Here is a 19,875-nt window from a genome sequence, read left to right on the forward strand (position 1 = left end):
CATAGAAACCGAGGCAGATCCATTGTGCACAATGCAAGGCACATTTGAGCACTGTGTGGTCCTTTGACAAACCAACTGCCCCATAACACATAATGTACTGATTAAGAACTACTTGTGTGTAAATATCTGTCTGAAGTAGTCATCAGGAATAAATTCAACCAGCTTGCATACATAGCTCACAGACCCACAACACGCTGTGTGCGTGTGCGTGTGTGTGTGTGTGTGTGGGTCTGTGTGTGTGTTGGTGACAGATAAAGTTACTGTGTTGACAGAAAAGGTCACATACTGAGCCCCGCAGTCATTGGGTGGATGTTACTGTAATTTTATGCAAGGGAAATTAAAGTAAATAAACTGTGAGAAATAGCTCAGCCATTTGCATTAAGTCCCTTGCAAACGTTTCCTGTTTAGACCACTGTTCAATCTCACCCTAATCCCCTCAACATGAGTGCATTTCTCAGGCTGGTTATGAGAACCAGAGAGATCCAGACCAGATTTAAAGCTTTAGGATTCGTTGAGGCCAATTTTTTTCTACTCTACAGCCTAAAAATGATGTCTTATGGAACTTGCTTGTCCTGAATTAGCAAGGTTTGACTGAAACTACACATATTCCACAAGTGGAATTAAAAGTATATATATATATTGCATACTATTGTTGTGTTAGTGCTCTTTATAGAAAGAAAAATAATAAAGAAAAATCTTCAGAATATGAGTTTTCAATTCTGAAAATTCAGCGTCTGAATTTTCTCAACTCTGATTGGCCAAGATTACTGATCACTTGGCGCGCTCATTTCTCAGACGTTCACTTTTTAAAGACAGCTGAAGATGGAATGCTGGAATCTTCTCTGAACGCCAGATAATCGTTTCCATAGGAACACAATATACTCCATAAACAGAAAGGCTCAGGAATGAAGACACAGGCTTTACCGTTGAAAGAAGTCATTAACATATGAGATGGCAGTAATAAAGCACTCATTAGCAGTATACACCTAATTTCGGTATGTTCTGAAAGCATCACGCATTAGCTATTACACGAATTCGGTTTTTTAAAAATATGTCGCTTTGACACGACGTGGACTCTAAAAAATATTATTATTTTCAAAAGCACGATGAAGTAATTATCAGGATGCGTAAATAAAAGCGTATTACTTTCGTTTTAATTATGCCCTGTCCGATTTCAGTTGCGCGCAAACATGCTGAAAGATGCTATATATGGGTGTTAGTAGCCTATGACAGGCCATATGCTCATAATTAAAAATCATTATTTTGTCAGGGAGTGTTTCAATCAAATGTAAACTAACTTTGCTGCTTTGGATACCTCCTCGTATATAATTACGTCGAAAACATTTCAAATGCATTGTGTTTTCACCGCTTGCGTCAGAACCGGGTTATATCTTAGGTGTTTTAACCGCGCGGGGGGAGGGGGGTGGGGAGGAGGCAGGGAGGCTAAATTGGGCGGACACATAAAAACTGCATGTAGCATTAGATGCCTGAGCAGTTCGTGGGTTGCCTGTGCGCGCAGTGCTCTGCTCTTAGAAACGTCTGGAGATAGTGACCCCGCTGCATCTTTGCACTTGCTGCATTTACCTAAACTGTTCGCTCCCAGAGCGATCCGTAATTAATTTTGGGGGCGACATTAAGGAATTAAACTATGTGATTTCATGGCACCTTCATAACTCTCCGCAGGGCCTTTTTGTTCGGCATATTCAAATTTACCTGGACTTTTTTCCGCGTGTGGAGAACCCCCTTCCCCTTATTTGTCAAATTTACTTTTCAACCTGAGGATAATACCTGGACCGCTTCTCATGGTAAGTGCAGAAACGACAGACTTTTGGTTTCATATTTCTGTGCCAAATGACTCTTATCGATGCGTAATGCGCATTTCTGACAAATGTTGCTAGAGAAGTAGTACCCTGTGCCCTCATAACTTCTTTTTATAATCAGAACACAGCCTATATCCAATAATATGTTGAACGCTTATTTTTTAAAGCATTAAAAAAAATGTGTTCGGAAGTAAGATATCCCGTTTAACTTCAGTTGCCTACACGCTTACCAATCTCTTACAAATAGAACAATTGCTTTTATCTCGTTTTCTCTACATATATGCAATTGGTTTTTTAAGTTATGTACTCAGTAGTTGTGTGTGTCCTAATTATGATTGTAATTCTAATTGCATTTATGGCTTTAGTTTCGAGCTACCCAGAGTTTAGCGCAATTATCGATGGACTTCGAAAGCAAAACGTTAGGCAGTTTAACGAGCAGTTATTTTTCCAACAGAAGATGCGTATGGGACGAGGCTCTTCATGCCGCTCGGTGTTACAGTCTTTTGTGTTTGTGCGTGAAAGTTGTATAGGATTTAACCAATTTTGCCTTCCCCACCGCGGCGCTCTTTACACCTGCCCGTGCGGTAGCCTAACTGATGTGGCTGTTTTTCCACTGGTATCCATTTGGAAGGCAATTAAATTTGAAATTATGGACAAAATGCCGTTTGTATTTGTCAAAATGAAATATGTTGCAGGTATTTTATACGGTTATTGTATATCCTCTCTTCCTCTTTCCCCCAAATACGAATGCGGTTTATAATAGGCCTAAAACATAAAAAACAGCTTTTTTTTCCAGAGACGTGTGTTTGTTTATTATTTAAATGGATATGCATTTCAAGAGAAAGTTCAGCAGAACAGTACACTGCCCATAATTGAAATACGGGACAGATTTGCTACACGTCGATCGAAGTTTACAGCACAGTACCTACATCTGATTCAGCTTGTTGAATGCTCACAGCTTCGTGTCGCGCAATGGCTGCGGCAACATTCCTATTGTTCTTGCTTATTTTACTACGCGTTGCTGTCTTTCGTTGCAGCAATCGAAAACACCGATTAAAAGCAGCAGTGCCGACCATTATTTTGACTGATAAAATATCATCAACTACAAATACAGTTTCAAAAAGTTAGCTGTTATCTACTTCACATAAATATCAAATCGTTTGCTTGGTAAACGGGGACGGATATCTCGGCGAAAATAAACCTAAAATAATGCAATAGTTCACTAGTGCTGTCGTTTTCGCAGACACCCTCATTTGAAATTATTAGCAGGAAAGGATAATAAGGCCTACGGTCGTTGTACGGTTACTGTGTTGTGCAAAATGCGTGCGCAACTGTCCAATACCAAACGTTTCATCTATAAGTGGGTATTAAATTACTAGCTTTTCAGCAATTTTCCTTTGTCTTACTTAGTTTTTATTCATGCACCTATTTCTCAGAAAACAGCAGAGTTTTAGAATTTTAAGTGAATTTGATCAATCTGTTGGCTGCAGGGATGTGTTTCTGCTCTTAATTTTCAAAAGTTGGCTTCCTCGCTAAGTATAAACAGACACTGTTGTGCTATGGCTTATATGTCAGTGCCTCAGAAGGGGAAAGAAGTAAGAAGCGGATTTTAAAATTGGATCGTAAACGGTTACACATATCAGAACAAACTACTGGAAGCACCGAGACCGTATTGTGGAAATCTGTAATAGAGCACTTGACATTGCCAAAACGAATTGTTTGGTTTGCTCTGCTTTGTTCGTCGTATTAAAAGGAACAAACTGTGTGAAAAAAGAAGAAATGGTCTCGCCTAAACCGTTGCAACTACAGATCGTATAGAGTGAAATTCATATTAATTCACCAATCAATAATAACGGCGTCCCCTTCCCAATGTGAAATAAAAGTTTAAGCTACTGGTTTCTTGGCGAAGAAAATCAGTCCGAAGCCTGTAATTTACAGAAGTTCAACAACAGTCACAAAATCGGACTAAACACGTTCACGTTTGCCATGGTTTGTGAAGAACTGCAGTATGCTTATATAAGAATATATTGAGGAGGATTTGTAAACTCGCTATTACTTGGAATAATATTTCGGAAGGAAATGCAAATTTAAAGTCAAGAAAACTATAAGGCCGTAGAAATAATAGCAAATGGTAAGCCATACAAACGTCTACGTTCATCCATTGAATTAACCGCATAGAGGACGGACAAACAGACTTTATGTTCTTTACATATACCAATATATTGAAGCATATACCCATTGGACATTTTAAGCTGATTGTTCAGAATTTAAAAGATTAAAACCCATTACAAAACTTGTTTTGCTGTGTAGCCTGCCTTTTTATAAGGTGCGTTACTGACATAAACAGGTATTCACCTTTATGCGGGGATATTTTTAGCTTGATACAGAGAAACCTTTTTGTTATACTCATGCATGATTACTGTTTGCCTAGTAGACATTTCCATGGCCTACATGTAGTTATTTTCATCATACGATTTTGCTATACTTCTAACAGAAATAGTTTAAAACCACCTTTAAGAAAATATATAGCAGTAATTCAAACTTCACTAAAGGTAAAAACAAAAAAATAATAATTTGGTTGAGTTTTGAAAGTGAGAAAGACAACGCTATAATTTGGGCCTTGAATATTGTGTGTTCCCATGGCAACGTGCATCACCCCCCCACCCTGTCAAATTCCTCAGGGAACACATCTAAAGGGCCATGTGCACAGTCTGATCGCATTATCTCTGTTAAAGAGAGAAGAGCTACAGTCAACACAGAGAGGCCTAGAGGACTTTGCCACACCATGAGAAGCAAACTTTCTTAATGGCCTAATTGGTCTGCAGGCTGATTTCCCTGTTATAATGTGGCAGTGGCACCGTTTTTTCTGCCCACACTTTTGTAAATGTAAGCGTAAGCCACTTCAGCTAGCCCCATGATTTCCACGTCAGATGGGGAATATAATTCATATTGGACGTGTATTATTTACATATGTTATAGAGTGAGCAGGGGTCTCAGCTGGAAGTTGCTATCGTGGAACCCTCCTCCTGTGTCATTGCTTTGTAAGGGAAATGTTTATTTTGGTACAGTATGGCCTCTAGTCAGTGTTGTTTGAACAATGTGACTGGCTGCAGTCTTGGGAGAGGCCTCATTTGTGAAAATAAGAAGAACATTTGTTGTTACACATGCAGACGTTACTTCCCTGAGGGATCATGGGTAATAGAGCTGGGAAACGTTCAGGCCCGCTGCTTTTTCCACAGTGCTTCAAAAATGAAGTCACATTGCACATTTGTGTTTAACCGTTCTCTGTGTGTGTAAATGTAATAAAATGAAGGCCAAATACAAGCGTTGACCCATCCACACCCTCCCCCGACAGACACACAAACACACACAAGCACACACTCCCTCAATGTTCTTCGTAATATGCATATCTCTGCTGTAATGGTTGGTTTGGTTCCAGTGGTAGTTGGTTTGCTTCCAGTAGAACTGAGTCCCAACTCGATAACCAAACTTGCGTGCCGTTTTACCTCTTCGACATTATAACCATATTATTTCCTAGCCCAAAATTATTTTATTAAGAGTAACTCACCGCTAGCTTTTAGCAAAGATTAATTACAACAAATCCCTCAAGTTGTGATGTTAATCATTGCCTGGGAGGTTAGTTTGCGTGGGACTGCAGAAGGGAGCTCATTCAAGGCCATGTTTGGTTTGGGCTAATTGCTCGGGTCGTTCAATCAACATGGCTGCCATTCTTATTGATACCCTGAAGGTGTTTCACCCCATGAATTTTGGAGCAATTCTTGGAAATGCTGGTCTTTCAGGCTCTTCTACTCTGCTTTTGCAAGCCTGGAAAAAAAATTCTGCTCGGCTTGTTAGTATTTTTGCCGAGCACATATCTTTTGATATTCTGGATATTGTGGGTATTTATATGACTTATAAATAATGATCTATTTTTAAAATCTTGTGCCGGGCAGAAGGAAGTTCCCCATTTCTCAGTGAGGGGTTTCTGGGCCAGCATAGCCCTTTATTGTTTCACCTCGGCTCAAATGATACACCTGCTCAGCGCCTTACGAACAGTAACAGATTTTGCCGGGGTCGCACGGATGATGGGCGGGTGGCGATGACAGCGGTGCGTCAGAGAGCATTGAGCCTGTCATCGCCCTCTTCCTAAGCACAGCCTTTCAATGCGATCAGAGGGGCGGGCGCTCTTTTGATGGGCGCTCTTAAACGGGTGATCAATGCCGCGCTCGCGGATCTTTGAGAAGGCCCTTTGGGAACCCTTTGTTGGGGGGGAAGAATCCCCTTTTAGATGCAGATTGATCCCCCTGATCAATACCCGGCTATCATGTGTCATTTGATAGCCTTCCTTTATGGGGAGAGGTCGGGGCTTTTCTGCTCGGGAAACGCCGCGGTGGCACGGAGCCTGTTCTCCAGAGTCGTTGCCCCTGAGGTGCTCCAGGGGTCGGCCGTTAGCACGCCGCTACGTCTGCGTCTAATCTGCGTTCTTCACGCATTATCATTCACACAGTGTTTTTCACTCCAGTCAGATCTGCTCATTTGTCCATTCGCATTGAGATGAAGTTGTTTTACGACCATTTGTCCATTCGCATTTAGATTTAGTCAGTTCTTTTACATCACATTACATTAGTTTAGGGGACGTGTCCACAGCGACTTTCAGTGAAGGGTTTTCCACAGTTCGTAACTTTTGATAACGTTTTTGTTATATCAAAGAGTGTGGACATTGTAAGAAGTTCCAAGACATTTACAATTAATACCTGTCTTGTGTGTTTAAGCTGTATTTATTAGTGGTTTAATGACGTTTAAGCAACCTAATTTGGTGACCATGTGATTCATTTCTTTCAAAAGTATGTATTGGTGTTTTCCTTGTTTCTGGCTTTGGTTCTTCTGACTGTGAAGCAGGACTATTAACCTGCATGGATTAAGGAAATCTGTAACAAATTAATTTTTGTTACATTTTACTGAATATGTTTACAAAGTTTTCTTAATCGTTTTCTTTCAGTCAATTTACTTCCAAGCCACTTTTAGAGCTAGCCAAGAACATGACTGGCCATGCAGAGCTGGCCCACAAACGCCCAGAACATGTGTGTGTGTGTGTGTGTGTGTGAGAGAGAGAGAGATCTCTAAGTGTTTTTTCTTTTCCGTAATTTTAGGACCAGGCTCACCCCTCCTCACCCAAGCGGCCACCCAGCACCACGTAATATTTCCTGAAGAAACGCGTCCACCAGTCGGATCCCAAGAATCATGGACTGTTTCCCCATGCTTTATTTTCTGTCAGTAAGTACACCCATTTTGCGTCACGTGACACATTCTCCACACCCAAAAGGCCTTTTAAAATGATTATTAGCTAGTTATAGTCTGCATGTGACCAATATTAGCTCTTTGTTGCTGTAGCAGAAAATTAAAGCGTCTTTAACCCGCTCTCTTGTGGCACGCTTTGTTCCTGTCTTTGAGGTGGTCAGACTCGTATAGTTTCCGCTCCTTATTGAGTTAGAATTTAGACTGACCCAGAGGCTTGTCCTGACTTATTTGTCCAATCATCTTAGTGGAGGAGAAGGAGGGGCAAGGCATGGGTCTTCAAATTCCTTTCAAAAGGCAGTTTTCTTTTAAAAAACCAGATGTTTATGCTTTGTGAGCATTGCCGGAAATAAACAGGACAGGGATATCTGATAAGGGGCTATTCAACTGTAAACAAGCGAGGGAGAACAATTATTACCAATTAAAGAGCTTTTCAGAGGGAACTCTTGCATAGCGTTAGCCATTTTAGCTTTCTTTCCCCGGGTTTGGGTGTAGGTCAGAGGGGGTGGGTAGTGAGCGTGGTGGGTAGTGAGCGCACTTTTAAAAAAATTCTCTTTCTTACCCTTCCTATCACCCCCAACCCCCATCTACCCTTCCCCCCGACTCCGTCCAGAGACATCATGATTCCTGGTAATCGAATGCTGATGGTCATTTTATTATGCCAAGTCCTACTGGGAGAGAGCAGCCATGCTAGTCTAATACCCGAGGAAGGGCGGAAGAAGGCCTGGGGTGTGCAGGGTCGTCACCCGGGTCAGAGCCATGAGCTGCTGCGGGACTTCGAGGCCACGCTGCTCCACATGTTCGGGCTGCAGCGCCGGCCCCGGCCCAGCCGCTCCGTCCCCGTGCCCCAGTACCTGCGCGACCTGTACCGGCTGCAGTCGGGCGAGGCCGACGAGCCCGGCGCCCAGGCGGCCGCCTTCGAGTACCCCGAGAGGTCCACCAGCCGCGCCAACACCGTGAGGGGCTTCCACCACGAAGGTACGGTGCTTAAACCCGCCGTCGAGTTTGAAAAGCTGCGGCTCGAGTACGGTCCAGTTTACAAACCTGCAGCTCACATGCTGTCCAGTTTACAAACCTGCAGCTCACGTACTGTCCAGTTTACAAACCTGCAGCTCGAGTACGGTCCAGTTTACAAACCTGCAGCTCACGTACTGTCCAGTTTACAAACCTGCAGCTCACGTACTGTCCAGTTTACAAACCTGCAGCTCACGTACTGTCCAGTTTACAAACCTGCAGCTCACGTACTGTCCAGTTTACAAACCTGCAGCTCACGTACTGTCCAGTTTACAAACCTGCAGCTCACGTACTGTCCAGTTTACAAACCTGCAGCTGATGTACTGTCCAGTTTACAAACCTGCAGCTCACATACTGTCCAGTTTACAATCCTGCAGCTCACGAACTGTCCAGTTTACAAACCTGCAACTCAAATACTATGAAGTTTAATAACCAGCCACTAACAGACACCATCAAATTTAAAAGACTGCTCACATACTGCAGCTCACATACGGTCAAGTTTAGAAACCTTCAGCTCACATACTGTCCAGTTTACAAACCTGCAGCTCACGTACTGTCCAGTTTACAAACCTGCAGCTCACATACTGTCCAGTTTACAATCCTGCAGCTCACGTACTGTCCAGTTTACAAACCTGCAACTCAAATACTATGAAGTTTAATAACCAGCCACTTACAGACACCATCAAATTTAAAAGACTGCTCACATACTGCAGCTCACATACGGTTTAATAACCAGCCACTTATAGACACCTTCAAGTTTAAAATCCTGCCACTTACACACTGACAATTTTTTAATCCACCCATTTACATTTACTGTCAAGCTTAAAAACCAGCAACTCACATACTGTCAAGCTTAAAAAACTGCAGCTCACATACTGTCAAGTTTACAAACCTGCAGCTCACACACTGTCAAGTTTAAAAACCTGCTGCTCACATACTATGAAGTTTAAAAAACAGCCTCTTACAGACACCTTCAAGTTTAAAAACCTGCTGCTTACGTGCGCCGTCCGCAGTTTAAAAACCTGCCGTTTACACGCACTGTGCCATATAAGAGCCGAGCATTCAGATGCAGCTCGCAGCCAGTGTTAACGTGCGGTATGCCGGGTAAAGATCCAGTGTTTACACACAGTACACGGTATAAAACCTGGTGTTTACGCAAAACGTGCAGTATAAAAACCTAGTATTTACACAGCGTTCAAAGCCTTGTGTTTACACACAGCGAGCAGTGTAAAAATCGGATGTTTATACACAGCAGGTGATGTAAGAACCTTTTTAAATGCTGTAGGCAGTAAAAAAAAGCCCTTTTTACAAGCTGTATGAAGTACACACTTCTTGCCTTAGTTTTCTTCCATCCTGTTTTGGAATTCGATCTCTGACCCAAGTGCTTATCGCGAAATGGCAACTATGCTCTATTTTAAACCTAGCCAAAGGTGTAATTAAACCTGCCTCTATGCACTGTACCAGGTTTGCAGGAAGGCAAGCATATATTTTTCCCTCTGTGGAGAGTCAAACAGCATTTCAGCAAAGAATGTGAATGGACATTAATGAAAAGTGCTTTTGAAACACTTCTTCAAGCCGAAGGGCTCTAATGGAATAATGTTACATTATGTTTGGACTGCGAAATGTAACTCAGACGTTTCCTAAACAAATTAACTTCTAATGACTGGCAACCTCTCCCAGACCCGAAAATCTAAGCGTGTGGTCACAGAATGTGCCAGGGGTCGAGGTCAGGCCAAAAAGGCTTCACACTTGCAGGGCGGAGATGTGGTCAGGGAAAGGTTGCTACTTGTTTGGTTTACTGTTAAGACGAAAGGCATGCCTTCTTATTATTGAGTTACACGTCACTCCACACCCCACACAAGAACTAAAAAAAGTTTCTGCAGGAATATGCCCCTGTCTCCAGTTATATGGATCTTTAGAGGGACCGTCTTGACATGTAATTATATTTAATACTATGCTGCAGCCAGCTAAATAAAGTCCAACTGCCAGCTATGTGGGCAACAAGCAGACAATGCGTTAGCCGGGCTGGAAAAACACTGCCCAGAGTAAGGTGTAGGACAAGACACGAATACACCAACATGCAGAAAGCAAGGCTAATTTTCAACCTTGTGTATATTTTACTACTAAAGATAACAGATGAGCAATGCTGTGGCCAAGCAGAGGGACACGGAGATGTGCAAAACAAAAGCGAACAAGTTTATCTTACTCGGAGGGCAGGAAGTAGAGAAACTCATTCTTAAGAAGATGTCTGCTCCTTGGGGAGGAGAGGAAGATGAGTCAGTTTTAATGAGGCCTGTCTAACAGTCTGCAGTTTAACAACAGCACTATGAGGTTTGGGGAAATGATTCAACCGCTCAAGTGACCTGATGTGTGCAGCTGTTGGCTGTACAAAGTAAAATGTCCGGTGTTAATTTGACTCTTACGACTACATACGAGTCCAGTAAAGACCATTTAGAGTGTTGATTTAACCTGTGTAGGTGGACCATGTCAGGTTTGGAAACATGAACTGGTGATGTTTGCAGGCTACTGGCGGATTCCTGAGGGTTGTTTAAATTCAGGTACATCGGAATTGCTTTGCTTGTCTCTAACTTCAGCACTGAACTTGTGTGGTAAAGACAAAGTATGCTTTGGAAATGAAAATGAAATATCAAAATAATTAAATCCAAAAATGTATTTTGCATAATTGCAAGTCCGGGAGTTTTGAGTTGAAATTGCCCAGTAAATCCCAGCGGAACTTAAATGATAGGAAAAAGATTTTTGCTGACCATTTGGTTGGCCAATTTCTCCTGGCCACCTAAGACCACGCACTCTAAATCAAGTGATGATTATTCATGATGAAAATGATAAATATCCCAGTCAACAAACTGCAGATCCAATCAAAAAAACACACAAGGTTTTAATAATATGAACCACCTGGTCGAGATTAAGGGTTGGGTGTGAAATAACAGACTCGGATTGATGGGAAAATGGTAGACACAACACACTTTTCTGAACTGTTGCCTTCTTGCCAGAAACCTGCCGTCTATGTGTGGAATGGTTTCTCTTTGTACAGTGCTGGAGATGTTTATATCTGTGGACCAGTAATAACTGCTCTCCGTGTAATGTGTGTTTGAGCAAAAGGCTGTAATGGACAGCACTGTAGGAAACTGGATTATCAGCATGAGTGGATACAGAATTGTACACTGTGCAGTTTTACAATCATAATACTGAATGCTGTCCCAAGAAAGACATTTTGATTTCTGAACATGTATATTTTTTATTTAGCGTTTGAATTTTCTTAGCATGGATATCATTAGGTGTTTTTTCATTTACTTTCTTTCACACCTGGTTTTCCCAGGGTGAAGTGCTAACTTTGTGGCCATGTGATACAGAAGAAATGTGAACTTTGGAAAACTTAAAGATATGTGGAAACCCTCTCCAAATAAAATGTGGTTAAGTTAAGTAATAGAAATGTTGCATTTACTTGAGTCAGAATTAACCTCCTGGGGACAATAAATGTTGGCTTCCCTGAGCTCTATACAATATTTCTCTGAACATAAGGGACATTAAATTAAAATGATATATTTTTAAAACGTAAAAAAAATATTTTCACTGCAGCATGTTTTTGTCAAGACACTTGTATTATGTTAAAAAAAACCCTTGCGCTTTTTTAAAATCCTGGGTCCAAGGAGGTTAAGGAGCAGTGTGGACCTGTTTCACAGAGAAGTGAGCGAGAGAAAGGCATTTTGGTCAGTGTAGTTCCTGGCCTTTAGGGAAGGACAGGCAAGAATACTGGTAAAGTTTTGGCAATATTTCCCCCTCTCTGAGATGGACCTGGTCACCCTGGACGTTCGCTCATGTCGTGTCTCTCTCTCTCTCTCTCTCTCTCCCCCCAGAGCACATGGAGCAGGTGATGTCAGAGGGGCTGGAGGAGGGGACGGCCCCCCTGCGCTTCCTCTTCAACCTCAGCAGCATCCCTCAGGAGGAGCTCCTGTCCTCCGCCGAGCTGCGTCTGTACCGGCAGCGCGTGGACGAGGCCGCGGCGGCGGACGCCGGCGAGGGCCTCCACCGGATTAACGTGTACGAGGTGCTGAAGCCCCCGCGGCCGGGGCAGCTGATCACGCGGCTGCTGGACACGCGGCTGGTGCAGCACAACACCTCCAGCTGGGAGAGCTTCGACGTCAGCCCGGCCGTGCTGCGCTGGACGCGCGACAGACTGCCCAACCACGGGCTGGCCGTGGAGGTGCTGCGCCTGGACCGTGCCGCGGAGCCGCGGGGCCGCCACGTGCGCGTCAGCCGCTCCCTGCCCCGGCCCCCCGGGGAGGACTGGGACCAGCTGCGCCCCCTGCTGGTCACCTTCGGCCACGACGGCAAGGGCCACCCGCTGACGCGCCGGGCCAAGCGCAGCGCCAAGCAGCGGGGCCGCAAGCGCAACCGGAACTGCCGGCGGCACGCGCTGTACGTGGACTTTAGCGACGTGGGCTGGAACGACTGGATAGTGGCGCCGCCCGGCTACCAGGCGTTTTACTGCCACGGGGAGTGCCCGTTCCCGCTGGCGGACCACCTGAACTCCACCAACCATGCCATCGTGCAGACGCTGGTGAACTCGGTGAACACCAACATCCCCAAGGCCTGCTGCGTGCCCACGGAACTCAGCGCCATCTCCATGCTGTACCTGGACGAGCACGACAAGGTGGTGCTCAAAAACTACCAGGAAATGGTGGTGGAGGGGTGCGGCTGCCGCTAGCCAGCTGTAAAAAAAAAAAAAAAAAAGAACACTAAACTAAAATGTCCGACTTAACACCGAAACATCTTCACTTGGACCCTTATTTATGACTGTTATGTTGAGGTGTATGTTTGTCTCAGTTTTTTGTTTCTTTGACAATATGATCATATATTTTGACAAAATATATATATATTTATAACTACATATTAAAAATAAAAGTGAGTCCTTATTTTAAACATAAAGAAAAAAGCTGTACAACTTTTCATAATGTATATTAGATTGTATAATGGTTTTTTAAAATGAGAAAATAGTAAAAAAAAATCTAAAAAGTAAAGTTTATATACTGGTAATATTTATTGCTTTCATATTATATACATTATACATCCAAAGAAATGAATAAATTTGCCTTCCACTATTGCATTTGAACAGAAGAGAAGAGAAGAAACAATGAACCGTTTATGTGTACTTGAAAAAGGGCACTGTGTGAATTAATTACAAAGTAGTACCATTCTCTTAAATCAGTTCAAGTAATCTGAAACATTTATGCTAGTTCACCACTCTTCATTAATTATAGTCTGGTGGTTTTATGAATGTGGAGAAAAATCAAGTGGTATTGTTATTCGGTATCTTTGAAAACATTGTTTTGTTGGAGAAAGTAGTATAAATTGCCCCTCTGTATTTTTTTATTTTGGTTTTAACCCAACACCTTTTCATCTGATATTTATTTCTCTGCCGTTTAAACGGAGACAACCAAATATTGAAGTTACACATTTCTGAGACTGAATTCTGTCAGTATCGCCACATATCCCAACCAGATTAATGAATTTGTTGCCCCGTATGAAATGGTACTACCCCCAGTACCATTTTTTTGCGCACAGATAGGGTCTGGAGTGATAAACCCGCGTCTATATCACTCCGATAACTCACGCGATATGAATCGCACGGGCAGTATCATTACTGATGTGTATGGTTCATCCATTGCAATACGGGGGTAAATCACCGAGTTAATTGTATTGCAGAATTTTTTATTCGGACTATTTCAGTAAGTGATGTCTTTGCCAGTAAAGTGATCATAATACCTTACCAACCTATTGTATTTGTGTCGTCTGTGCCACACTGACCAGCTACAGGTTTTTGCCGAGCTAAGCAACACGACGTGTTCTGATCTCACAATTTCACTGATCAACACGTGAGGTGGTAAGGTTCTTTCAAATCAATTACCATTTGGAATCTAATACATTTTGAGTATTGTATCCCATCAAAGACAATAAAGGTTGGATTACAGGAAAAGATGGTTGGCAGCAATTGCTTAATGTTGGTTTAACCCCCCGCTGGTGCTGGCGACTTGGTCCTGGAATTAGTTGGATAAAGACGCGGCATGCATCGAGACGGCGATTCGTGTCTTTTCAAGAATCAAAGCTTAGACCGACTGTCTCGTCCCCTTTTGTCTTCACGGGCCTTTTGCTGAGTGAAGACAGCCGTCTGTCTCCAACCTGTGGCCCCTTCAAACAATAGACATTTACATCACTAACTCGCAAGCATGCGGATTAGCTGTATTGCGCGATAACCGTCGTGCTTCTGAAATGGTTTAATTTACCGCCTCCATGGTAGAAAAAGTGCAATAACTTAACTGAGAAAATGATAAATGTTGTCTACATGCATAAACAAGACAACTCACGAATATGCCAAAACGATATTGAAATATGGATAATTTAATCTTTTGGTGTAAAAATGATAATTGACCTGGCTACATAAAAAATGTAAACTCACCTGTAAATTTAGCACAGCCTAATGAACTACAGGCATGCGAGATGGTCATCCTTTGCAAATGATTATTAGGATACATTATCCCGTGGAGTTTAATTCCAACTCATGGTATGGTAAGAATTATTACCTGAGGTGCTAACCGGAACATTTTACAAAATGTTTTGAAGTAATATTCCGGCTGTAAAAAATCCGACAAGGTGTGCATTTAATGAACGTGGTGCGGTAGGGCACGTGGAACACTGGCCTGCTTGCATAGGAACTGGAAGTTACAACAGTACTATCCGACACCCAAAAAAAACAACATAAACTATGGAGGACAAATTAAGTACAGCCTATGGGTTTACCTAAGGTTGGCAAATGCTCTGGGTTAGGGAAGAACGAGAGCGCTTGTTTTATTTTACTGGTCAGTGTACGAGAAGCTTACATTCTAGATCTCCTTGCCCCTGACATTTCACGCGAATAAAGCAACCTATCCTGTATTTTCTTCATATTATAAATGACAGTGTCTGATTAACCTACGTTAAAAGTTTTGGTAAACGTCACCATCGTACTATTGCAGGCCTACACGTTTGCAGACAGGCGAAAAAGCCAGCAATGGCATGTACCCTTTTCGTGGTTTGAAGACGGTCTGTATCATTACGTTTTTTTGTTTTTTTTTAAAGCATGCAGTCCGCTCACCTCACCTCGGTAAAGTTATCGCAGCCTCGAGGGAAGTGGCGGCGGTTGGTTTTCTCTTTGATGCCTGCATATCAGGCGTAGCCTCGCCGGAGAGAGGAAAAAAGAAAAGAATTTCATTTTGAAGTGGCTGAAGGCGGGGAGGGAGGGGGGGTCTTTTCAGCGGCTTGACAGTGCAATTACACACATTTCAACTGATCTCCCCAGCATTTAGATAACATCAGCGAGTTATGGTAATTGTCCGCTTGCTCATTATCCCACCTACCCTCTACAAAGAGGACACACGTTTATTAAAACGCCTGGAGAGAAACGCGACTTGAGTCATAACATTTTCGTGTAAGCTTTGTGCGATGGCCCCCATTTAGGCTTAGTTTTCTGTTTTTATAAGAGGCTTGTTGCGACATTTCAAAAGGGTTCATTCACGGAGTGTGTGTGTGTGTTGATGGGGGGGTATTTCGAAAGTAGGTAGGCCTATTTCAAAAACAGGTAAACTAACCTATTGAAATGCAGGCTACAGATTGGTATCAATGTGTTTTTGTTTTCTGAATGTTTTTGTTGTTATCTTGGCTTAGAAACGCATATGGAAATCAGATAGCGTTTTCGTATTCAGATGCAGTATGCCTTCTGTCTCCCTTGAGTGGTTGTTCTCACGCAATTACTGGTGAGTCATTACGCGTTGTATCTTTTGACATCCCGACTAATTGACTCAATGAAGTAGGAGTGAACTCTTCAAAAAGCTTTTACTCAAACATCTTACCCTAAAGTTAAGCATTTATTGACAATAAAACCTTCTTCAGGAACAAATAAAGAGGACTTCGTCGTCCTGTTAGGTGCGCTTCACGGAGCACTCTAGCTTTCCCGTGATTATGCTAATGCTAGGAAATAAAAGGTTCAAAGATTAGCCATATCACCGAGCCCAATGCCCACTTTTAAATTCTGATAAAGTATATTTCACACCGCTAGAGGAAATTTGATTGCTATGGAACTCGTCTGAAGTCCACCTTCAATCAAGGCAGAACATTTTATCGCTCAGGTTTATGTCAGGATGTAGCTAGCTTATCAAGGACGTTGACAAAATGTTTAGAAAAGTAGCTATTTAAGTGTCAAGGTAATGTGAGCCACTGGTTACGTTCTTGAAAGCAGAATATTTTTCTCCATGAAGAATGTTTAATTTGATTGTGGTTATGACAACAATGTATTTTTTAAGATAAAGGCTGTGTTGAAACTTTTCTTCAAGCGTATGGGGGACCACCAAGGTAGGCATTGCCCCTCCCTCAGACCCTTTACTACAGTCATTCGGAGCTTCTGTTGCTTTATGGAAATAAACAATTGATAAAAGACAGCTCGTGCCAAAGATCCCTTCTAATTCTATTACGAAAACTCTGTAATAGAGGAACATTAGACATTATTTAATCTGGCTATAGCTGTCTGAAAATAATCCAGTTATCCTACTGTGTTACAGTTTCTTTGCTAGTTGTCAGCTCTCTCTCTCTTTCTCTCTCTCTCTCTCTCTCTCTCTCTCTCTCTCTCTCTCTCTCTCTCTCTCTCTCTCTCTCTCTCTCTCTCCTCGCTCTCTCTTCCCGTGTCTGTCCCTCTGCCTCCCTCGCTCCGAGCACTTCAATGGCACCCCTTGTACACCTGGCGCTTGGCTCGACTTAATAAGTCACTTGATTTGTTTGAAAGCGGCCGTTTCAGATAAAAAGAGCGCTTTCCTACGGTAGATTGGGCGCTTAAAAGCCCCTGTTGTTGAAGGGGAGGGTGGGGGGGGGGGGTCTCACTGTGCGGTCCCCCCCGGCCTCCGCCTGTTTCATCCTGCGCTTGCCGAGCCTCGGCCCGCTCGTTATCGGGGGTCCGGGGCGCTGACAGTCACTGTCAGTCAGCCGGGGGTCAGGGCCTCTCGTTTCGGTCCGCCACTCACCGAGCGCCATTCACACTCACCGCCGGGGCTCCGGAGAGGGGGGTAACGTTAGAGCCCGACCGCTGCCCATCTGCAGGGGGTCACCCGATTCACCCCCCGCCCGCTCTCCCGCTCATCAGTGACACCTCCGAATTTCCACACGGTGCCCGGGAGCTGTCCGCACCCAGCCCCGGCCCACCCGAAGGGGCGCCCCTCCGCTCACTGTAACTCTAGAGAAGAGGCGAGGGGGGGAGGGGGGAGGGGTGGCGCGTTGTCATCGGAGTCTGCGGCTCCAGCTAGGGGTCAGACTCGGCCCGCCATTGTGAGATCCGCAGATGCAGTTACAGTCGGCCGTTCCGCACAGCCCCCGCGATTCGGCCTCGTCCCCCGGGTCGCGCAGGTGAACCCGGTCACGCTCGACGTGCGACCGATGCCACGCTCGGTCACAGGGCGTCCCCGCCGAGGGGGGTGCGAACGTTCACTGCGTGACCCCAGCCCTTGTTTTTGAGCGGTAGAGAGTAGGAGTGAAGCTACTAGCACTAAAGGCTTTCTATTTTTATTATTTATTTTCACGGCACCCGTGCTCCGGTTTCCTCCCACAGTCCAAAGATATGCGGGTTGGTAGAGTCTAAATTGTCATAATTTGGAGAGTCTAAATTGCACGTAGGTATGTGCATGTCAGTGAACGGTGTGTGTGCCGTGCGATGGATTGGTGACCTGTCCAGGGGTGTGTTCTTTTTTTATTGCCCAGTGCATGCTGGGATAGACCCCCCAATCCTGACTTGGAATAAATGGATTGGATAATATATGGGATGGACTCGATCTTATAACCTTGTCATCACTGTGCTGGTTGTGTGTTTTGCCTGATTCTGGACATTCTTTCATAAGCATCCAGATGTGTAAACTTGTACATGGCTTGTTTTGGTCTGTGTAGAGCACATTTGGACAAACATTTACGAAGCGTAATTTATTTAGTCAAAAAAAAACCGGATCATTCCATCAGCTGCAAGTACAGGCAACCTCACCAATTATTACCAAGACAGTCCAGTCCTGCCAAAATTCTATAAGTAGGCTTCTGAAGAGCTATTCAAGTATCGCAGTGCTTGGCTGGAGCCCATTAGTGGCAGTTATGTTTGCCTTTAATACGAGTGCAAGGATAACATTGGAATTAATTTTGGAAACCAAGCCTTCTGTTCCAGAGAGTTAATTTTGTTCTCCGCACGCACACTCCATCCGGGACGCGGCAGGACGCCGCGGGTAGGTGTAATGCATCCACCGTGAGTGATGGCAAAAATGCTAATTTTGTCCCAACAAAACGGGGAGCCTGTTAAGTGTCCAGCTGTCAGATTGATGTAATGGAGCCATTGCGGTGGGTTTATTGTTACAGCTAATAACAGGAATTGGTTGTTTTCCAGACACGAACAAAATAAGCAACCAAAAAAAACCCTCCCATATGACAACAAAAAGGGAAAATGGTAAGTAATGAAAAGGCACACCGTGTCTCCACCACGTACACGAGTATCAGAGATACAGAGTTCGTAATATAGACGCTGGCTTTTGAGTTGGGCTCAGCAGGGAAGCAAAAAAAAAAAAAAAGAGTTATGTGAGGCCTAACAACGTATAATGGAAATTTCCACCGGGGCAGTGCTTTTGCGCGGTGGAATCAGGTGCTAAGTGCTGGTGTTGCTAAGTGGCCGGAGCGCTCCTTTTGTAGTGGGGTGGAGAGTAATTTGGGCGGCTGGGAGGCTCAGTGGTGGACCGTTTTTTTTTTGGTCATGGCACTGCAGTTTCATTAGAGAAGGCTAATGAAAAGATGTCTCCCAGCCTTCCCAGACCTACACCTGCCTGCTGGCCTGTACTTAGGCCCAACATCTTCGCATCGCTCCAACAGGTGTGCGTCTTCCACCCCCTCAACCCCCGCCTCTCATCTCCCCACAGGAGGAATTTCACCAGAAGCCAAATCGCCATCACCCCTCCCCCCACCTCCTCCCCCACTCTCCCAGCTTCAGGTTAATTCCCAGGGTTTAAGAAACGGAGAAGACATAATTTGGACAACTGTAGGCATTTTAAACACCTGTAAAAAGGGGGCATAAAGACTAAATCTGTCTCCCCCCACCCTACCATGAGAACATAACTTTTTGTCCCTACTATATCATGATCACAAAAAAATACAGAATGAAATGCCCGTCATTTTTACAGTAAATACAGAAAAGTGAGGACAAAGGCTTTCCCACTTCTACCCACTGTTAAATCAACTGTTTTTTTTTTTTTTGTGTGCTGAATTTACACATTCATGGGCGATTGGAGCCTCCCTATGTTAATGTGCTGCTGTCTGTCTGTCAGAGAAACAGACAGGTGGATTCTGCCCAGAGTCACGGGGGCTACAGTCTGAAAGCAGTGACATGAAACCAGATCTGTAACGTAACCTTGTGGCAATTAGGCCACAATAGAGCCATTCCTTTCCCCCCAACCCTTTTGTCCAGGAAACGACGCAAAAAAAAAAATTCTCTTGTTGTCACTTAAAAATCATGGGAACAAATTTTTGACAAAAAATCCTGTGATAGCACAGAGAGCATTTGCAAAAAAAAAATCTAAAGAATAAGATGCGTATTTCGGTTGACGGTTGAGAGAGACGTCGAGCGATGTTCTCCCAGGAGTGGAGCGGAGAGGCTTTCGGGTCGGCCCTCCTTTGAAGTGGTGTC

The 19,875-nt window shown here is 43.8% G+C and overlaps 1 protein-coding gene across 1 annotated transcript; it reads left to right on the forward strand.

The window, feature by feature from the left end:
• Window positions 1–1,506: 1,506 nt before the first annotated feature.
• bmp4 (bone morphogenetic protein 4) lies at window positions 1,507–13,860 on the forward strand. Its single transcript, XM_061244662.1, has 4 exons — window positions 1,507–1,805; window positions 6,971–7,094; window positions 7,729–8,093; window positions 12,005–13,860. The coding sequence occupies exons 3-4, from the start codon at window positions 7,736–7,738 to the stop codon at window positions 12,853–12,855; spliced, it is 1,209 nt and encodes a 402-aa protein (XP_061100646.1). The 5' UTR covers window positions 1,507–1,805; window positions 6,971–7,094; window positions 7,729–7,735; the 3' UTR covers window positions 12,856–13,860.
• The last annotated feature ends 6,015 nt before the right edge of the window (window positions 13,861–19,875 follow it).

The sequence above is a fragment of the Conger conger genome, chromosome 1, assembly GCF_963514075.1.
Source record: "Conger conger chromosome 1, fConCon1.1, whole genome shotgun sequence".
Taxonomy (NCBI): domain Eukaryota; kingdom Metazoa; phylum Chordata; class Actinopteri; order Anguilliformes; family Congridae; genus Conger; species Conger conger.